The following is a 21,495-nucleotide window of genomic DNA, read 5'->3' as shown; positions in this document are numbered from 1 at the left end:
CATCCATTTGCCCCAGTGATAAGAGCAAATTCTTGGGAGCATTTACAGTGTGTCTAACACTGTAAGACACTTTATGAATATCTCATTAAACTTTCACAATGACTCCTTGAAGTAGGTATTGTTTAAATCTGCAGTGTAAAGAAGAATATGGAGTAGTTCAGTTAGTTGTCCACTAGGCACTTACGTAGCTATGAAGCACGAGAGTCAGGATAACTAGGGTGCCTAAGTTATTGATGACAAGACCTATATCTTTGGTATTTAAAAGACTTTTTTTTTTAATTGAAGTATAATCATAGTAAGATGCACAAATCTTAAGTGTGTATCTTAAGCATATCTTTATGACTGCCTCCCACAATGCCTATATGGGTGTAACAACCCAGATCAGATTATAGAACATTACTATTACCTGAGGAGATAGTTTCCTTCTAGTCATCATCATACCTCTTCCCCCAAATGAAGTCACTGTTCTGAATTCTGTCCCCAAAGATGACTTTGACTAGTGTTTGAATGTCATATCAATGGAATTGTACTGTTAGTAGTTTGTGTCTGGATTCTTTGTTTCATTATTATAAGATTGATTTATTTTGTTGATTGTACCTTGTAGTTGGTTCTTTTTTATTTTTGTATGGTGCTCCCTTGTTTAAATATAAACAATTTATTCTCATAGATGGCTATTTGAGTTTTTTTTGTTGTAAAATTTGGCCATTAAGAGTAAAACAACATTCTTATAAGAGACTCTTAATCTCAGGAAACAAACTGAGAGTTGCTGCCGGGGAGGGGGATGGGAGGGATGGGGTGGTTAGGTGATGGATATTGGGGAGGGTATGTGCTATGGGGAGTGCTGTGAATTATGTTAAGACTGATGATTCACAGACCTGTACCCCTGAAGCAAATAATACATGTTATTTGCTTATATGTTAATTAAAAAAATAAAAGAGCATTCTTGAATGTGTCTTTTGATGGACATACACATTCATTTCTCTTGGATGTATGCATAGAGGTAGAATTGCTGGTTCCTACAGCAGGTGAGGTGTATATTTAGTTTTAGTAGATAGTGCCAAAATTGTTTTATCAATTCTCTTTCTAGCAATATGTGAGAGTTCTAGTGGCTCTGTATTCTTGCCAGTACTTGGTATTGGTGGTCTTCTGAATGCTCTCCCTTCAGGAGGGTGTTTCATTGTGGTTTCATTTGCATTTCTTCAAAGAGACATCATGTTGGGCCCTGTTTCTTATGTTTGTTGGCCATTTGTGTGTCCTCCTTGAAGTGCCTATTCATGTCTTTTATCCATTTCATTAATTGGGTTCATTTTTTTTTCTTATTTGTGGGCATTCTTTACATATTCTGGTTAAGAGTCTCACTGGAGATACAAACTATAGCATCTCTTTCTCTTTAGTTTGCCTTTTCACTCTTTTAATGGTACCTTTTTAGAATGAAAATTATTCATTTTTTTGAAGTCTTATTTCCTTATTTCCTTTTTTCTTTATGATTAGTGCTTTCTTTTAAGTTTTTTTTTTTTTTTTTAAAGATCTTATTTATTTGTCTGAGAGAGAGCACAAGTTGGGGGGGAGGGGCAAGTGGAGAAGGGGAAGCAGAGTCCCTACTGAGCAGACACCCTGATTTGGGGCTTCATCCCAGTACCCTGGGATCATGGCCTGAGCCAAAGGCAGACGCTTAAACTGACTGTGAGCCACACAGGCGCCCCCATGTTTGGTGCCTTTTATGTTCTTTTAAAAAACTCATCACCTGCTGGGTGTTATACACAACTAATTAATTATTGAACACTACATCAGAAACAAATAGGGTACTGTAGGGTGTCTAACTTAACATAATAAAAAAATAAATAACTCATCCTTTCCATCTCTTGAGTATTTTGAAGCAGAAGAAATGTGGAGAACCTCTGCTGAAGAAAAGTCAGCTATAGTCACATTGGACATCGTCATCTTCTTCTTTTGGATTGGCTGTTTGAATGGTGTTCTGGTGGTGACTGTATCTATGAAACACTTCAGGCTTTACAGAACCTTTTATGATTTGATCTTATTTGATTCTATGTAGGAATTTTGTGGTGCTTGGAGGAGGAATGTTCAGTATCTGCTTTCTATAGGGTAGGGCACCTCCACATTTGCTGTGGTCTTGTGTGTAAGGGTGAAGCAGTAGACTTCTGGGTTGAGATCCTGGCTCTGTGACTGTAGACAGGATACTTAACCTATTCGAGCCTTGGTTCTTTTCATCTCCCCAATTGGATAATGAGAATATACCTACCACGTGATGTAATTGTCAAGATTAAATGAATTAATTTATATATAGTGATTAGCATAGCATCTGACATACCCTCCTCAGTTATTATTTTTTTTTAAGATTTTATTTATTTATTTATTTATTTTTTCCAATTTATTTATTTTCAGAAAAACAGTATTCATTATTTTTTCACCACACCCAGTGCTCCATGCAAGCCGTGCCCTCTATAATACCCACCACCTGGTACCCCAACCTCCCACCCCCCCCCCCCCCGCCACTTCAAACCCCTCAGACTGTTTTTCAGAGTCCATAGTCTCTCATGGTTCACATCCCCTTCCAATTTACCCAAATTCCCTAATCCTCTCTAACGCCCCTTGTCCTCCATGCTATTTGTTATGCTCCACAAATAAGTGAAACCATATGATAATTGACTCTCTCTGCTTGACTTATTTCACTCAGCATAATCTCTGGCTCAGTGGGTTAAGCCGCTGCCTTCGGCTCAGGTCATGATCTGGGCTCCTGGGATCGAGTCCCGCATCGGGCTCTCTGCTCGGCAGGGAGCCTGCTTCCTCCTCTCTCTCCTCAGTTATTATTACTGTAGATTATATTCCATTATGGTATTTGGTAGTAACACAATTCTTTGTAGAGCTAGAAAGAACTCATTTCAATTCTCTTTCATTGTTTTATACTTTCCCTTGCTCATTGCACACCCTCCTCTGGATTTCTCTTTCTCTTTCCCCCTCTCCATTTTTGTTATGGAAACCCAGATGCATTTAAAACACGAACTGCTGACGTGGAAAGTATAGGGTCATAGAGAGTTTTGCTCGTTTTATTTTGTTTTGAGGAATGGTAGCTAGTAGGGACACAGGGAGGGGGAATGTGGAAAGAAAGTTATTGCTTGATTCCAAAATAAAGTTGACCCTTTCACCTTGGTCCTTGGAAATTCACACATAAGAGATTTATGTAATTATGGTTTAAATTGTTATGAAGGAAAAGAAACTTGGAGCTGTAGGAGTTTTTTCTAGATGCCTAGAAAGGATAGTACTGTGATCCAGACATTCATATACAAGATTGAGAGAAAATTACCTGAACTTGGAATGGTCAAAAGATTAGAGCCAAGTGTATTAAATCCCCTTTATTCAGTTCCATACTACCCCCTTCCACAAAAAAGGGGAACAAAACCACATATGGAAAAGAGCTTACATTTTGGTATTTTTTCTTGAAGTGAAAACAGATCCTGTTGACTTTCCTGGTTACTAGGGCCAAGTGGCCTCTGAGTTTGTCTGAACTTCCTCCTTGTGGTTCTGGGTGGAAATCTCACAATGTGGGCCATGAGGTTGATGTGATATCTGCAGGGCCCCTGAAATCTTGGTATGCTAGGCAACTATTGTGGTCCCACTGTTTGCTGGTAGGAACCTAGCAGGAAATGGACTGGAGACTTGTTGGCTGCTTGACCCTAGTGTATACCGGGGGGTGTCTTTTGCTCTTTAGTGTGGGGGAACAGGAAGGAAAGGGTGGGGGCCAGGGCAGTGGGTCTCTAACTGTGCATCGGGATCACCTGGGGAGTTGGTTAAAATCCAAGTTCCCAGACCCAGCCCAGAAATTAAGATTTAGTAATAAGGTAGTTTTAGGCTAAGAATCTCCATTTTTCAGGGAATGCCTGATTCTGAAACTGGTGGTCCAGGCACAACACTTGAGCAATACTCAGACGTTCAGGTCCAGGGACTTGAGAGTTCTAAAGCAGACTGCAGCTTCATAGACTTTTTTCCCCTCTAAGCCATTAAAGCATTGTGCTTGAGATAGAAGAGTAGAATCAGTCCACCATGCCTGCCAGCCAAGGAACAGCTCTGTGGAGCCATGACTGCCAGTAGTCTGCAGACAATGTCTGGTGCACTTAATGGGCTCATGGTGGGACATGGGGATTTGGGTCTGAGAATGAGAATTTTCGGGAAGAGGAGGGAGGGCCATGGCAGGAGCCATACTATATTTTCTTACTATATTTTCTGTGTCCTCTTTGTGTTGTGGTGTCACTGCTCAGGATGGCCTTCACAGGAAGGATTACCTCTGGGGAATTAAAGTTTTCATGTTCAGGACCTTCACTCATCCATCCGCATACCCAGCTACCACCACTGTTGTCTACCTCCACCCCCACACACACAACATGTACACACACACTCATACCACACCTCAGTGCCGCTTGAGTCCCCAACCCCCCTGTACTTAGATGCTTACATCTTCGGAAATGTTTTTCCTTAGGGGATGTTGAGTGATGTGATATTTAAAATATGTTTCAACATGGGGGCGCCTGGGTGGCTCAGTTGGTTGACGACTGCCTTCAGCTCAGGTCATGATCCTGGAGTCCCTGGATCGAGTCCCACATCAGTCTCCCAGCTCCATGGGAAGTCTGCTTCTCCCTCTGACCTTCTCCTTGCTCATGTTCTCTCTCACTGTCTCTCTCTCAAATAAATAAATAAATAAATAAATCTTTTTTAAAAAAATATGTTCAACATGAATAGATCTAGCATATCAATGGGACTGTGGAAATAAGTCAGTACCAGTAATTATGTGGGTCAGAATGAATAGACTTGTGCTGATCAGGGTAAGGCCAGGCCCATATGTGTTTCATTACCGTACTGTTCTGCGATCATTATGATACCGCAGACTCAGATGGTAATAAGACTTAATTCTTGCTTAGTGGACCTCTTACTTCCTTTTAAGCTTTTTCAGAGTTTAAAAATGAGGATTTAAATAAGTTTTTTTTTAAAGATTTTATTTATTTATTTGACAGAGATAGACACATCTAGAGAGGGAATATGAGTAGGGGGAATGGGAGATGGAAAAACAGGCTTCCCTCTCAGCAGGGAGCAGGATGTGGGGCTCAATCCCAGGACCCTGGGATCATGACCTGAGCTGAAGGCAGATGCTTAATGACTGAGCCACCTAGGCACCACTAAATCTGTAGTTCTTAACTTTTTGAGGGTTGTGTCTCTTTTGATAATGATTGAGATTGAACTGTTAATACATAAAAATATACATATATTTGAAGATGGAAGAGTGGTTTATAGACTCTCTTGGACCCATCTGTGGACTGTAATGACTCCTGCTTTAATGAGCACAGAGCACTTTTAGCTCCCTCTCCCAAGAACGTTTTCATTGCTCAAGTCTCTGCTAGTGCAGTGCCATCTGCAAGGGGAACTCAACAAACACCATTTGATACCATGTGCAAGCTTTCTGGAGGGTTTGTGTTTAGTTTGAAAGGTCAAGCAGATTTCATTGAGAGGGTGAAAAGAAGTAGTGCATGTAAAGAACTTAATACCTGACATGACAAGTATTCACTTTAAAAATGATATACATTTAGGGTGCCTGGGTGGCTCAGTGGGTTAAGCCTCTGCCTTCGGCTCAGGTCATGATCTCAGGGTCCTGGCATCGATTCCCGCATTGGGCTCTCTGCTTGGCAGGGAGCCTGCTTCCTCCTCTCTCTGCCTGCCTCTCTGCTTACTTATGATCTCTCTCTGTCAAATAAATAAATAAAATCTTAAAAAAAAGATATACATTTAATATCATTATAAATCTGTTTACCATCATAAAACATCTCCATGTCAAAAGGAGTTTAGAAACCTTGGATTAGAGGTTAAGAGGCCAGCGTCCCCCCAGCTTGATTGTTTCCTCTCTTTTTAATTTTGAGTCCAGTGATTCTGTTCGCTTTAATACATATGAATTGCTATCATACTGTGAGTAAAGGTCTCTGTTATGCATTTTGGAGAATAGGAATGAATAAGACCTCAAGGAACAAAAACTGTTCTAAAGGAATCACTTTAGTCATGTGTGTCTCTTAACTGTAAGTAGTAGGGTAATGTCTGCTGTGGTTTTTCCTAGCTCCCTGAGGGACACAGGCTTATTGAGGGGAATTCAGGAGATGACTTTGCTTTCTGAGGCTGAAAAGTGGCTCTGAAAGCTGCCTGTGTGCCTGTCTTCATTTGTTAATCCTAGCAATCTCTTACTCTGTTGTTTGGGTATTTCTTGAAGTTTCACATTCATCAGGATCTCTCCACCAGTGACACTGGGTTCATGTCTGTGTCCTCCTTTCTCCACAGGCCAGGGGTTATCACCATGCAGGCATTGTCGGAAGAAGACCGGAGGCTCTGGATGGAAGCCATGGATGGCCGGGAACCTGTAAGTAACAATTCAGGGAAGTAGAATAGAAATAAAGACCCGAGTTGTTGGTTGCTTCCCAAGTGCAGTGATTTTTGCTCTCTATCTAAAGCCTTGGTTTCCAGTGTACCAGAGGACATCTTCTACTCTTGAACTTTCATCGATAGTGAAACTGTTTCTGTGTGGTTGTAGTCCCTGAGCTTTGGCCTCTCAGTCCTTCAGGACTTTCAGGCTATGTGGTAGCCAAGGCAATTGTAGTGTCCTTAGGTCTCTTAGAGGAGGCAGAGTCTGGCTTACTGAATATTGATGTCTCCGTGGAGTAGGATGCAAAACATTATGTCAAACCTATCTGAATGGGATAAATGATTTTAGAATTGTATATAGATTATGTAGTATCTTTTCTCATCGCCTTCTGGTTCAGCATTCCCTTGCCATGGTAGCCCACATCCCATTATATACAGTGGGATTATCAGTGTAGATGGAAGGATTTAAGCCTTGGTAGTATGATCTGTGCTCCCATTTTCGAGATGCTGGCCTTTGCTGGTTGATGTAGTCTGGTGGTTTTCCTGTATCGTGTGACATGTAAAACTCATGTCAGGGCCCTGGGGGAGTCCCTAAAGTCAAAAATAGTGGCCTTATCTTGGTGCCAAAGATCTCAGCTGCAGTATTCAGCAGATACTAGGGTTATAGAAATCCTAATAGTACATCCTAGGAATACAAAAGATAAAAAAGAATCCAGTGTCATAGGGCCAGTAGTTATAACTTGCAGAGGCACTATTCAGAGCGGGGAATGTGTGCAAAGCCATCAGGCCACAACCTTCATTGAGTACAGAACTCTGCATCAAAATGCAATCATAGATGATTCCAGTTCATTTATATGTTTCTCAGCCTACCCAGGTTAGGTGATCTATATGGATGAATGTGTCTTTCTACTTGGCTATTTTGTATATAAATGTGAAACTCCCATCAACTGAGCAGAAACAAATAACTACTTTGGATAGCATTTAATAACATAGAGCAAGATTTAAAGAGCCATTTAAAGAGTTTGGAACAGCTAAATTCGAATGGAACATTATTTAATCTTAATTCTTCTGCAGTACCTATAAGTTACCCCTTGTTTACTCTGAATACATTGTTAGTGATGGAAGCTCTCAAAGCAGATAGACTTTTTCTTTCCTTCCTTCCTTCCTTCCTTCCTTCCTTTCTTTTCTCCTTTTTCTTTCTTTCTTTCTTTTTCTTTTTTTTAAACCAGGATGTGTATTGTGTGACTGATTATTGAAACTCTTGATGAACTAGATGCTGCCACAGCTCCCCTGTTGGGTTGAAGTGTTGTTCCTTCACAGAGTCCAGGCCTGATTCTGTGGTAGACAACTTTTAGGTGTCTATTTGACCAGTCCCAGGGGTATTTCATATTTTAGCCTTGGCAATCCAGTTATACTTCCTTTTCTACTTGGTAGGACAGCCACATTTACCACAAGTCAACTTCTGAAGGTTGTAAGCCTCAGAGCAGTGGGGATACAATGTGTGTGTGTCTTAATGTGATGCTTTTCAAATGATGATGTCCCCTTCCTCATCTGGTTTCTGCAGCCGAGACCAAAGAGGCTGGAAGAGAAGGCACTTCTGCTGTGTATATAGAGTAGATAGACATTTCTACCATTGGGGTTTCGTGGGCACAATAGCTGCTTGTTGTCAGAGGCATTTGAAAGCCACTTCCTAAGTTGTCCTTTATCTTTGCTACCATTACCCTTAATTGAGCTCTTTTGTGTGTGTAAGTCACAGATTCGGCATATTACATGTCTTAACTCATTTATTCTTCTTAGTACCTTATTAAATAAGTATACTCTTAGGGCATCACAAAATACTACCATTTTATACTTGAGGAAAGTGAGACTTAGCTTTAATAACTTGGCTCAGTAGCACAGACAGTAAGTGGCTATAGTGGTAGGGTGCAGGTTAGGTTGCCATAACAAGGAGACTCCAAAGTGTAGTAGCTTAAGTAACATAGAAGTTGGTTTCTCTCTCTAAGCATGGAAGTGAGCAGTCCATGCTTTGCAGGGTCATTCTGCCATACTCAGCTCATGACTTTAGAAGTTGCTCTACTAGTCATTGCTGTTTTTCAGCCAGTTAATGGAGATGAAAGTATCTAGGACCTCGAGGATGCACACATCACTTCCACTGGCCCTAACATACTTAAATCAGTCACATCTATCTACAGGGGAGGGTGGGAAATCTAGGTTGAACATAGGCAGCCATGGACTGCCAGTACTCTGGGTATTTTATCACTTCCAGAAAGAAGACTGTAGGGTGGCTGACAGTTTCCATCAAAGTGACAGAGGTAGAATTTGAACCCATGCATAGTCCTAGATGTGTTTGGTTTTTATCATTATAAAGATGAGATTGTTTGATTTTTATCATTAATGTAGATTAATAGACATCTTGAAGATGCCTTCAAGAATTCTCACTCATTTCATTTTTATATACTTTATCTGAGTTTCTTGAATGATTCTTCAATTCTAAGGGAGGAAGTACCCAGGAAGAAAAAAAAATCCCGTCAGGGCATACTATTCTTGGTATGGATAAAAACCCCACTGTTTTGAGGTTTCCCCAGCCCCGTAAGCTGCAGTTCTACAATGACTTTACCAACTCCCATTTAAACCTCCCCTTCCTCCCTCTCCCTGCCATTTGATACTTGTTCTCTGTCTGTATGTAATTGGTCTTACTAACCACTTGAGTTTTCCTGTAGATTAACATCTGGCTTCTGCAGATGGAAAGCATGCTGTTGAAAGAAAACATCTCCTTGCTCCAGAATGTACACATTAAAACAAGTTTAAACACGAAATAATTCTGTTTCTAAACATAATATAAAATTATTTCCTCACAGGAACATATAGCTTACATTGAGAACAACATCTCTGTGTATTTTTCAGTTTCCTGAAGAGAGAGAAACAGACAAATGGTAACTGCATAGGTGGCAGGAATATTAGGCTTAATTTTATCTCCCATTGCTGAGAGCCTCTAGGGGACATTCTTGGAGATACGTACCCAGTAGAAAATTAGCAGCTCCAGTTTTAATCACAGTCTGCCTAATTAGATAAGTCTATCCCCTTAGAAGTTTTGGCTTTGGTAAGGGAAGCAGAAACCTATTTCCTTAGCTGGTTTTGGAATGTTAGCCTTGTATCAGGGAGATTACAATGGCAGCACCTAACTTTTGTTTTATACTTAGAGCTCAGTGGTTCTGTGAATGATTATTCTGTGTTGAATCGCTCTCTTTTTTTTTTTTGGAGGGGGGTAACTTTGGTTTGCATCCTTTTTGTTCTTTTATCATTTAATAACACCTTAGTATGGTTGGTTGGAAAAACAGTCTAAATGAGCCCTGAATTAGTTGATTTTACAGTTTTAGTTAATTGTTACATAAATTATAGTTTTTAGCGTTCAGTGACTTTCTAGTTGAAAAGAAATTTTGAATGTCTTTATGGTATTCATGGATATATAATGGAGGAAGAAATTAGAGTTGTGGTTCTTCAATGAGCATTATAGTTTTTATCTATGCTGTTAATTTAAATTCAAATGAAGGAAGCCTCATTTATACTTGGCCTGAGAAAAAGCTGGATTTATTGGCTTATGGAACTTATAATAAGTTGGGATATAATAGGTCCAGCCCATCTGAATCCAGAAACTTCCATAATATTTGGATTTGGTTTCTTCTTTTGTGTTGGTATTTCTAGTAGGTTCTTTCCAGTTATGGTGATAGGCTTTTAGACTGTTCCAGGTTTACATTATATTATCAAGAACAGGAGCCAGGAAACCTATTCCGTTAAAAGGTCAGAGAGTAGTTATTTTAGGCCTTGGGAGCCTTCTGGTCACTATTGTAGCTAATCAGCTTTGCTGTTGTAGCTCAAAAAGCAGCCATCGACAATGGGTATGGCTACATTTCAATAAAACTTTATTTATAAAAACAGGTAGAAGCCAGATTTCAGTCATAGGTCATACTTTGTTGATCCTTAATCTATAAGTCTAGTGGAAAGAGAGCCTTATATAATAATTCTAAAGAAGTCCCATATTTGAATTTTCTTGGACTAAATTCTTGGACCATAGGGTGGGATAGTTGAATTGACCAGACCTGACTCCCCTGCCCACTGTGCTAGAACTGTGGTGATAGAGAAGTTTTGGCTTCCCCTAAGGGAAAAAATCAAAGCATTGTTATGTGAAGAAGGGGAGGAGGACAAAAAAAAAAAAAAAGAAGGGGGGGAGATATGAGATAGGTAAAAGTGACAGAGTTTCTCCCTACTCCAATATCTATATTTCATTAAAATTTCTATTTGAAGAGCTTATTCTTTGATACTTGGCCAAGAGTGAAAACCGCAAGTTTACCACTAACCTCATACTTAATTGTGAAAGACTAAATGCTTTCTCCCTAAGAATGGGAACAAGACAAAGATGTTCATTTCTAACAGTTTTATTCAATATAGTACTGGGAGTCATAGCCAGAGGAATAGGGCAAGAAAAAAAAAAAAATAAAAGACCTACAGATGTGAGTATATAACTTTTTTTTTTTTTTTTTTTTTTTAACAACAAGCTAGTGAGTAAGATACAGTTTTGAAATGATTCTTCTGGGTTTTCCTAACTTTCTGTTAAATCTGGGTTGACAAGCTACAGACTCATTGTTGTAACCACATAAGCTTTTGTTTTAATCTTCTGTTACCTGGTCCTTACCTGCCTCCCACATAGACTGTGGGTAACCTGAGCCAAATGCCCACAGCTGGAGCATTCATCCTTGTTTGTCCATAACCAATATAGCATCTGGTACAGGCACACACACAATCTGAAGTATCTATTATTCTCTCTACACTATGGAAAGATGACCCATGACTCAGTGGAACTAATAGGATAACCTGGACCCTCGGAGCCTGGATCAGCCTCTCTAAACTGTATTCCCATATATTTCTCTTAGCTATGGTTAACGATGTCTGTCGGAACTGCTGTTATTACCACCTTATTTTAGAAGTATTAGTTCTCTTTCATATTCCAAGGATTCTTCAGTGAAATTAGGTATTTATCTAATGAACCACTCCTTGAATATCTTTTGATGCCAGAATTATGTAGAATTCGTTTAGGAAGATAAGAAACAGGTGGTATAACATGAAAGATGGTGTGTAAATCTATGTATTATTTGAAACTGATACCTTTATAGGTCAGAAAAGGCCCCATACTGGCTTTTTCTTGTAGCTAAACCTCCTACTTGTGACACAGTGTCATACCCTTATTTATGTAAGAGGGACCAGTGCCTGAAAAGGTCAGGCACCTTTGGTTGATCTTGGATAGATAATCCAGGTCTGCTAGCTTCCAGCTCTGTGCTGTTTTTACTACAACGCACATACTGCTGAATTATTAGGAAGCTGTAGTTGAATTGTATCTACCCTTTCTATTAGGTGGAGTTACTTTATTGTGGCTCCTGCAGTGGTTGAAGAGAAAAGAGGAAGACACTAAGGAAAAACCACTCCTCTCATAAGAGGACAAGACAGTGTAGCTTCCTTCTGCTTGCCTTCATTTTAAAGAAATCTTCTGTTTTACTCGTGTTACAAGTGAATGAAGTGTGCTCTTTCTCCTACCTTTTTCTACTGTGCCCAAACTCTAGCCCCAAATGCTTCAAGAACTCCTAGAATAAATGAATAGTTGCATTGTATTTTACGCTCTGCACCCAGTACCTGAAAGAGCTGTTTAGAGTATTTATTTATTTATTTTTAAAAAGATTTTATTTATTTATCAGAGAGAGAGGGAGAGAGCGAGCACAGGCAGACAGAATGGCAGGTAGAGGCAGAGGAAGAAGCAGGCTCCCCGCCGAGCAAGGAGGCCGACATGGGACTCGATCCCAGGACGCTGGGATCATGACCTGAGCCAAAGGCAGCTGCTTAACCAACTGAGCCACCCAGGCGTCCCTGTTTAGAGTAAAAGGAAAAAGTAAGATTGATTACCATTAAGATCAGATTCTGGGATCAGAAGCAGAATGTTATGGTGGTTAAGAATGTAGTGTAGGCTCTGGGCACTTGGGTGGCTCAGGTTGGCTGAATGTTTAACTCTTGACCTCAGCTCAGGTCTTGATCTCACAGTCATGAGTTAGAGCCTCACACTGGGCTCCGAGCTCTGTATGGAACCTACTTAAAAACAGGAAGGTAGGCTCTGCCAGCCCAAGTTTAAATCCCTGCTCATCACTAATAGATCTCTCACCTTGTACAACGACTTAGTCCCTGCAAACATGTTTCTTTGATAGCAAAATGGAGATAATAATAGTATCTTCCTATACAATTGTTTTGTAAGGATCAGTATATATGTCAGGTGATTAGCACAAGTCCTATACATACATGGTCAAGCGCTCCAACTAAAAGCTGGGAGAGGGGGGCAGATAGTAGGATAACTGGATTCTCTTTCTAGCTTCCACTTCTAAATTACTTGGCTCATTTGAGCACAAAATTTATTTAAAGTCACCTTGCCTGGGTTCACGAGAGGTCAGGCAGGGACTGCTTTCACTTGTATGGAAAAAGTGATTTTGCTGAGCAGTCAGGCTTAACTTGAAGTGTGCAAGTAGAGGATTATGAAGTAACTGTAGCCTCCATTGCTATAATGCATCCCAGGCCTGGCCGTTCATCAGCCCAGCTGTATGCTAAGCTCACCTCACCATTTCACTGCAAATGCTTAGATTTTCCTTTCCATGGTAAAATAACTGATCAAAGGAATCTGTATGGTTAAGAAGGTGTGGGGTGAAATTGCTAAGCTCTTGTGTCATGATGCAGTTCTCACTCCTTTATGAATGGTGCAATGGTTTGGAAGGATAGTTCTGCCTAGTTTGTGAGAGCTTTCTTTGTAATAGCACATAGTGTGAGGTGAAGAGTCTGAAGGTGAGGTCTCTGGTTTGCTTCCCTTTTCTCCCACTTGTCCCCCAGTTGCTAGGAAATAGGATTAGACTTCTGTATTATTTTCCTTGTGTTTCTTTTTCTCTTACTAGAGCAAGAAACTGGCTGCAAGCTTCCTCTTTGAGGCCTGTGAATGTTTTTATATAGGTAGAATTCATAATAGTATTTAATATTATCACCCCAATGTGTACAAGTCTTAAAAGGAATTGAATACTATTCTCTCGGTGTTTGTTCCTTTTGGTTAGATGTTCTTGTGAAGAGCAGTTTCTCATAAAAGTCAGACTGTTTAATTGAGCAATGTGAGGTACAAAGTGGGAAGAAAGAGAAAGTCAGATGAAATTGAGTTTTATGCTGGGGAGTTGATGAAACTTTCCCAAAAAGTGGAATGACAGCCAGAAGATTTTTGCTTGAATGTTAGGACTTCATAACATGTTGGCGGCACTTATTCTGGTCGTAGGCATTCTTCTTTTAGCATTTAGCAAACATTTATAGATTGTCCACCAATTACTTTGATGGACCATGAAGATCCAAGATGAGGGAGGAACAGTCCACCTTATTAGAATTGGTTTGCTGCTGTTTCCCCATTGCTTTGTACAGTGGCTGGCACAAAGTAAGCACTAGCAAATATTTGTTGAACAACTAGAGTCAAAATTAAAGAGTTGAAGATAACTTAGTGTTAATTATTTTATTTTATTTTTTGTTTTGGTTTATTTTAGTTTATTATTTTTTGCAGGAAATTGGGTTGCTTTCTTTATGTGAGCCCATGTGTGTAATTATATTTTTTGATTTTGTAGTCTATTTATATACATACCTATCTACTTGTTACCAGAATTTAGGTGAGTGATTGTTAATCTTTTTTGATGCCATGGATTCATTTGACAATCAGGTAAAGCTTTTAGACCATTTCTCAGATGCATAAAATAAAGTAAAATTCCTTTAAAAAGGAAAAAAATTATGTAGAAATAGTTACCAAAATATTAAAACCACTTGGAATATAAGTATATGCTTCTCTAATTATCACATTATTTAATAAAAGGAAGGGCAGGTCTCATAAGTCCTATAAATGATAATTCAGAATATCTGCAACAGTAGTAATGTTATATGGGAACACCTATGATTTTTATTCACGACAATGTCACAACCACTGTGGTTTGTTGCCCATGCTCATATTGAAGGAGATGCTAAAGTTCAGTTAAAGGTTAGGGCAAGAGAGGTTTATTTTTTTCCTCCACCATCCAAGTTCATGGACCCCTGTATTCTGTCTGCAAACTCCATTTCTTTGCAAAGCCATTTGGAGACACTTGATTCCTGACTTCCAAGCTCTCGTCTCACCTTATAATAGTAAATTGATTGGTTTGGTTACTTGATTCATATCTGTTCCCCTGCTGGATTATTGTATTCAACAGGACAGGAGCATTGTCAGGGTTTTTTGTTTGTTTGTTTAAATATGTTTTTGTATCTTTTGTACATACTGTTTGGCTCAGAGAAGGTGTTCAGTACATACCTGTCAAATAATCAGATGAATGAACCTAAGGAAAATTAAGGTATGGTTGGTTTTGTGTGACTTGTTCTTAGCAAAAGCTGGTTCTTGGCAATTCCCCACCTACCTTTTATGGATCGCCACACATCTGCTGTTTAGTATTTTTACTTCTTTGTTCACTTTTTTGGTCTAAGCATAAACATAAAATCCCTTTTGATTGCCTTCAGCATTTTCTGCAGGCCTCAGATCTCAGCTTGTTGGCCTCACCAGCACACTACCACCTTTCTAGGCTTGAGGCCTTTGTCATGGGCATTAGTTACACTTGTATCCTCATACTTGGTTGTATGAGGATACATACTTGGACCTTCCATCCCCAGCCATAATGGAAGGCAAAAGTCCCTCTCTCAAGTTAAACCTGTAGTATGTATCCTTCTAGAACTTTCTGTATATTTATTCCTATACATGTAATCTAGGGATAAACTCCTCTATTTTGTAGAATTTTTGACATAGTATAGATTTCCTATAGATTCTTAAACCTTCAGTGTTTGAAATGTAGGCACTTCTCAGCTTTTCCTCATGCCATTGTAATGTGCAGAATGATAGACTGGAAACCCTTATACGTACTTCACTGTTTACCTATTTCAGCATTTGTCCAGGGTATATACCAAGTGGAATTGCATGTCGAATGGCAGGGACATTTAATATTTTAATGAATATTAACAGATTACTCTAAAAAAAAAGTACTTAATTATGCTGCCTCCTGTCAGTTACAAAGGTGCCTGTTTTCTCTAATCCTTTGCCAATACTGTATAATTTAAGTGTGTGTGTTTCTGTGTCAGTCTGATGGTGGAAAAATGTATGTTGCTTTCATTTGCCTTCTTTTTAAAAAATTTTATTTATTTATTTTATTTATTTGACAGAGAGAGATACAGCAAGAGAGGGAACACAGCACAGGGAGAGGGAGAGGGAGAAGCAGGCTCCCCGTGGAGCAGGGAGCCCGATGCTGGGCTCAGTCCCTGGGATCATGACCTGAGCTGAAGGCAGACGCTTAACAACTGAGCCACCCAGGTGCCCCTCATTTGCCTTCTTAAATTACTAATGAGATTATTGAAAATCTTTCATGTTTCACCTTTTCAGTGCAGCGATATATATAAGGTCCATAAGACAATATATGGCATGTGATTCATGCTATATATAGTATTATCATTATTCCTTTTTCAAATTTCCGGCCTTGGGATTACACCCATCATTTTTCTCAGTTCTGCTTTCTAAAGCCCAGTGTAGAAACCTAACTTATTCTAATGTTCTTTATGACTTTTTTTTTCCAATTTATTTATTTTCAGAAAAACATTATTCAGTATTTTTTCACCACACCCAGTGCTCCATGCAAGCCGTGCCCTCTATAATACCTACCACCTGGTACCCCAACCTCCCACCCCCCTGCCACTTCAAACCCCTCAGACTGTTTTTCAGAGTCCATAGTCTCTCATGGTTCACCTCCCCTTCCAATTTACCCAAATTCCCTACTCCTCTCTGAGTGAAATAAGTCAAGCAGAGAGAGTCAATTATCATATGGTTTCTTTATGACTTTTTCACTTCATCCTCGATGGCACCTCTTATTTTCTAGCAACCCACATCTGCTGCTGAGTTTTGGAGTGGTGAATAACAAAGGCACTTTGTGTCTCACCTGAACTGCTCTTCTCCCAGTCAGCAGGCTACATGAACTAAATGGAAACCTGAAGATTCTCTGTACCTGTGTACTCTTAATAGCAGTCAGCAACCTGTTGGACTTAGCCAGCTCTTACCAAGGTCCTTCTAACTCCTAAGGAGAAAGTGTCCCATCCCTTCTCAAGGAGCCATAGTAGCTGCCGTTTCTAACAGCTTCAAGGGCTCTCAGCCCAAGCGTCCTGACCCAGATGTGCCCCTCCCTGTAGCTGATGGGTGTTGCTCCTTTCAGCCCTCTGACCTCTGGATCCATCTCTGAGAAGAGAAACAGGATGCCTGCCACTCTCTCTACCTCTTCAGGGGTTAGTCACTATTCTGCCTCCTCTCAGTCTTGTTAATTACACATAAATTTTTTTGGGGGGGTGTGGAATATATTTTTATATTTTTGTGTCCTAGGTTAACTACTGCCCACTCTCTGAAGAGGCTGACATAAGTAAGTCTGAAGCTGTGAAGGTTTCTGTCACCACTTAGTTGGTCATTTGAATCAGAATTAAGGCCAAAGAGTTGGCCGAGGGAAGAAACAAAACGGTAATACACAAAGTCAAGAATTTATCAGAGGCGTGTGTGTGTGTGTGTGTATTAGCTCATTTTTATTTTTTAACTTCTCATTTTAAAATCACTTCAGACTTAAAAAATGTTACAAAAAGAGAAAAAGAGTTCAAAGATTTCCACAATACTCTCTACCCAGATATCCAAAATACTAACAGCTTGCATAAGTATAGCTTAATGATCAAACCAGGAAATTAACTTTGCTATAATCTTATATCTATTATACAGGTCTCAAATTTCACCAGTTGTCCAGTAATTATATATATGAAATCTTTTTTTTGGGAGGGGGATCTTGAATCTTTTCCAGGATCACATACTGTGTTTAATTGTCACATCACCCTAGTTTCGTTTAACTTGTATCAGTTTAGTGGCTGGGCTTTTTAAAGGCACATTACCATCAGTAGATGTCAAGATAGTTGAAACCCTCCATCAGGACAGCATCCTATCTCTGTTCCCATCTTGAGGTGGATTTGGGGACTGTTATCAGTATCCTGCCTCCATCTAGGTGATAAATCATATCTTTCCACAACCAAACCACTTAACGTTTCTGTCTGCTTCCAAAGGCTCTCTGATAGGCATTCAACCTAGTGTTTGTAGGTTTTCTCACAATACATCTATTTCTTTTGAGCCTTTTGTCTTCTGCCCTAACTATTCACATCATATATTCTTCCTAGTGCAATTTACTATGTTTATTATCTGTGTTGCAGTTGTTGATTTAAAGGCAACTGTGGCTGTAGTATCTTAATAGACATTCCGTAGAGTGACCTCCTGCCTTTAGCAGCAGCACCAATTACTATTGGCCCTCTCTCAGATGTTATGGCAGTGATTCATGGGAGTGGAGATTATGGTTGGATTAGCTTCATGTTTTTTTTTCCCTCTGTTGGAAAGGCAGTCAGTAAGAGAAAGATCTTTTTAGAGTGACTTTGTTCAATTTGAAGAATGATTGAACTAGCTCTTAGGTCCATTTTTGCAGCTTTCTCTTACATCATAAAAGCCTGGAAGTGGACATATTTGTTAGTGATCAAATCAAGGATGGCATTTAAAAAAAATTATGGACATTGGGGAGGGTATGTGCTTTGGTGAGTGCTGTGAAGTGTGTAAACCTGGCGATTCACAGACCTGTACCCCTGGGGATAAAAATATGTTTATAAAAAATAAAAAAATTAAAAAAAATATTGACAGATCTGGAGGCATTTTGAATATTAGGAAGTTTGTAAATTAGGTTGTTTGCTTTGTGGTGAGGTGTGGAACAAGATAAGCATTTAAAAAAAAATTATCCTTGGGTTTGCTGAATTGGGCTGCACTCTGGTCAAGTCAAGAGGACTGGTGATGCCAATGTGACTGTGTTCTTTTAAGGTGTGTTTCAAAAAATTCTGCCCTATGACCCTGCAGGAGAACACCAGAACAAATATAAACACATCCTAAAAGCAAAGCTATTTTCTAGTATGGTTTTTAAAAGTCTTCCCTTCTGGTCATCTGAAAAATAGTGTAGAAGTGTGGTCTAGTGGTTACAGCCAAAGGCTAAGCAGAAGGAGCATGGCCCTGGCCAGCCCCCAGCCAGCTGCCACTATTCTTCTCTCATACTGTGTGGTCTTGACCCAATGCCCAGAAATGCAAGTTCCCCCTCCCCCCACCTTTCCCTCTCTTCCCACCTTCTTTATTACTCGCCCCCCTCTCTTTTTTTAAAGCAAAAAAGAGCACAGGGTGAGGGGAACCAGAAAATGAATTAAGACTCCTCAGGTTAGAAATACATGTGCTCTTATAAGTAATCATTGCTAATTAGTTTTGTTGGTTTCAAAACAGATTTATTGTAGCCAGACTAAGGAAATCATCACTATTCTTGGGGTTAGTGGATATGGGTTTTTTGTTTTTATTTTATTTTTAGGGGAGAGGGTTCCTAGTGTTGGAATAAATTGGAGCATCTTTTACTTTCCCTTTTCTTTGCAACTTCTTGACAGAAATGAGTGCTTTCTCTTGATAGAATGTTGGCTGGATAACAATATATTACTTTGGCACTTTCCCCTAGTTCATACCTCTGTGTATGGTCATTCTAGGGTGATTCAGCTTACTGAGAGCAGGCCTTGATAATATCCTTTCTGCTCTGATGCTTAGCAGAGTGCTCTGAAACTCAGTAAGCACCCATTACTCATTGAATTAATTTGGAGGCAATACGTTAAGGGGAGTCCTGTTAGGTAATACACAGTCAGATTTGTCTTTTGCGTGTCTTAGGTTCTGGTCATTTTGGGCTCATCTAAATAGAAATCTATAAAGACAAGGATCTTGACTTTGTTTTTCTTCACTACATCCCCAGCACCTAGAACAGCCCCAGGCCCAAATCATTGTGCATAAGGATTGAGAATCCATGTTTAGTAAATATCTTTTAAATGAATAAATGGAAAAAAGAGTACCCAGGGGTGTGTGGCTTTTTTTTTTTTTTTTTTTTTAAACCAACATGCTTTGAACTTACTGCATTTACATCCTTGCTGCTCAGGATTCCTCTCTGCTTCTTAGTAATTGTAATATGGCAGGCACCAGTGGTGCTGCAACAGAGAAAGTCTCAGAGTAGAAGGGTTTTTAGAGACCAAAGATTTGGAATTGATTGAAGTTAATAATCTGTAAACTGTTGTCTCCTGTCTCTGGTACTAACAATAAGGTTAGGATGTATATGTATGAAATTTTATACATAATACATAATGTATACCTGTACTTCTGTGTATATATTAGTATATATACTTACATATTTTTAATTTGTCATCTACTGGCTTTCCTTGAATTTCTGAAAAACACATAAATATGTTCAGAGCTCTAGTTCCTGTGGGTCATGTCACCGTGCTATAAAAGAAACTGGCTACCAGCATCCTGTGGCCATGAGAAAGAGGCCTACAGTTGATAGCTAAGAGCTGATCTTAGTTGGTCTTCCGTTTCCTGAAATCATTCCTTTACTTTAGGCCTTTATTTCGAATTCAGAAACATATACTTTAAGAAAATGTATGTGTTTATGTATGTACATACATACATTTGTGCAATGACGAGGTATAATAAAGGACTTGGCAGTAGGCATTCATTATAATTTCCCAAATGGGTTTCACTCTGTGTATAGTGGATTCCTTTTGTCTTAGTTTACTTCAGTGGTTGTGGTGAAGTAACACTTACATTGGCTTAGGAGTCAGCCAGTGTGAGTTTGAATCTTGATCTGCTCAGTTTACCCAGTTGTAAAATGGAGAGAGTGATAGTCTTTACAAGATTCCACAAGGTACCACATCGTTAGGTATCCATTCTATAAAGATTAGCTGTGTAATGGATAGTCCATTATAGAGAGTTACATATTCTATACATGCCTATGTATGATGTACATATGCCTATGTACATCATTGTCTAGGGATTTGAAAGATCCATTTTGACTTTCCATTAACTGCCTTTAGGGCTAGGTACAGTCAGTAGAACTATAATGATTCAGAAAAACCCAAGTACGGTGTATTTCATTATTTTTGGCAGCAGAACTTAGAAGAGGATAAAAAACAAAGCAAAAACGTTAATACTTAAAATCAGTTTAGGACTAAAACTTGGATGAAAATATGCTTCTGAAATTGTCAGGCCAGTTCTGCTAACTCTGTGTCAGAATGGTAACAATACTTAGCAACAGCACATTAAACAAACCTAGAAATGTCCTACTGAGGTTTATAGCTTAATTTTCAGAGATCAGGTTGAAGTGTCTTCGCAGATAGGATTGTGGAGGCTACTTAAGGTGTCCTACTATCCTGTTTTTGTTGCAAAGACTTATATGAAAAGGTGCAGGAGCAGACCTGGATCCCTCTTACCGGTTCTAGTAAGCCTTTTTTTTTTTTTTTTTTTTTTTTTTGCCACTGTTGTCTCTTTAGTGCTAAAATCTAATAATGAGTATTGGGTTTTTGCCGTTCCGCAGTTACCCTGGTATTACCCAATCAGAATTTGTTTCTAGAGGTTAAGATCAATTTTACATAGGATGAAATAGCCCTATTTCTTAGATTGGTGTGTCAGTCAGTATTCTTACTGGGTTCAGGACTGTTCAGTGGATTGTTCTAAACTCTGGCCACCATGTAGTTGATTTGGTCTATGAAGTCATCACAATCAAACAAGGATTGAAACCAGCAGACGAACTAGAGACACAGAGAGCAAGTTTGAGGGGCAAGAAGGGAGGGAAGTAGTCAGAACTTTATAAATAAACTTGAATCAAGTGAAGTGGTTAACAAGGACTTCTCACTTTGGGATAGATTTGGGGAGGAGTGTGGTGGTAGTGTCTGTGAGCCCTTCGATGTGGCAGGCAAGATGTTTGGATATGGATATGCTAAGGAGAAAAGCCTGTAGTGTTCGTTCATTTGTCAGAGGGCACTGTGATATACTGCCACCTGGGCACTTCCTGTAGACCTGGTTGTTTCATGAGAATAAATATTTGGGGGAGGGCTCTC

At 39.4% G+C, this 21,495-nt stretch overlaps 1 protein-coding gene and 1 pseudogene across 3 annotated transcripts in view; one reads left to right on the top strand and one right to left on the bottom strand.

Annotated features, from left to right (window-relative positions):
• Nucleotides 1-21,495, top strand: part of ARHGAP26 (Rho GTPase activating protein 26) — a 443,705-nt gene that overhangs the window by 157,872 nt on the left and 264,338 nt on the right. For all 3 annotated transcript variants that reach the window (XM_044225350.1, XM_044225370.1, XM_044225360.1), the window contains exon 11: nucleotides 6,331-6,409. In XM_044225350.1, the coding sequence (XP_044081285.1) occupies nucleotides 6,331-6,409 (79 nt within the window). The remainder of the gene's footprint in view (nucleotides 1-6,330; nucleotides 6,410-21,495) is intronic.
• LOC122896527 lies at nucleotides 7,632-8,008 on the bottom strand (annotated as a pseudogene).

Source organism: Neovison vison, chromosome 1 (assembly GCF_020171115.1).
Source record: "Neovison vison isolate M4711 chromosome 1, ASM_NN_V1, whole genome shotgun sequence".
Lineage (NCBI taxonomy): Eukaryota > Metazoa > Chordata > Mammalia > Carnivora > Mustelidae > Neogale > Neogale vison.
This window is presented reverse-complemented; position numbering and strand designations above follow the sequence as displayed.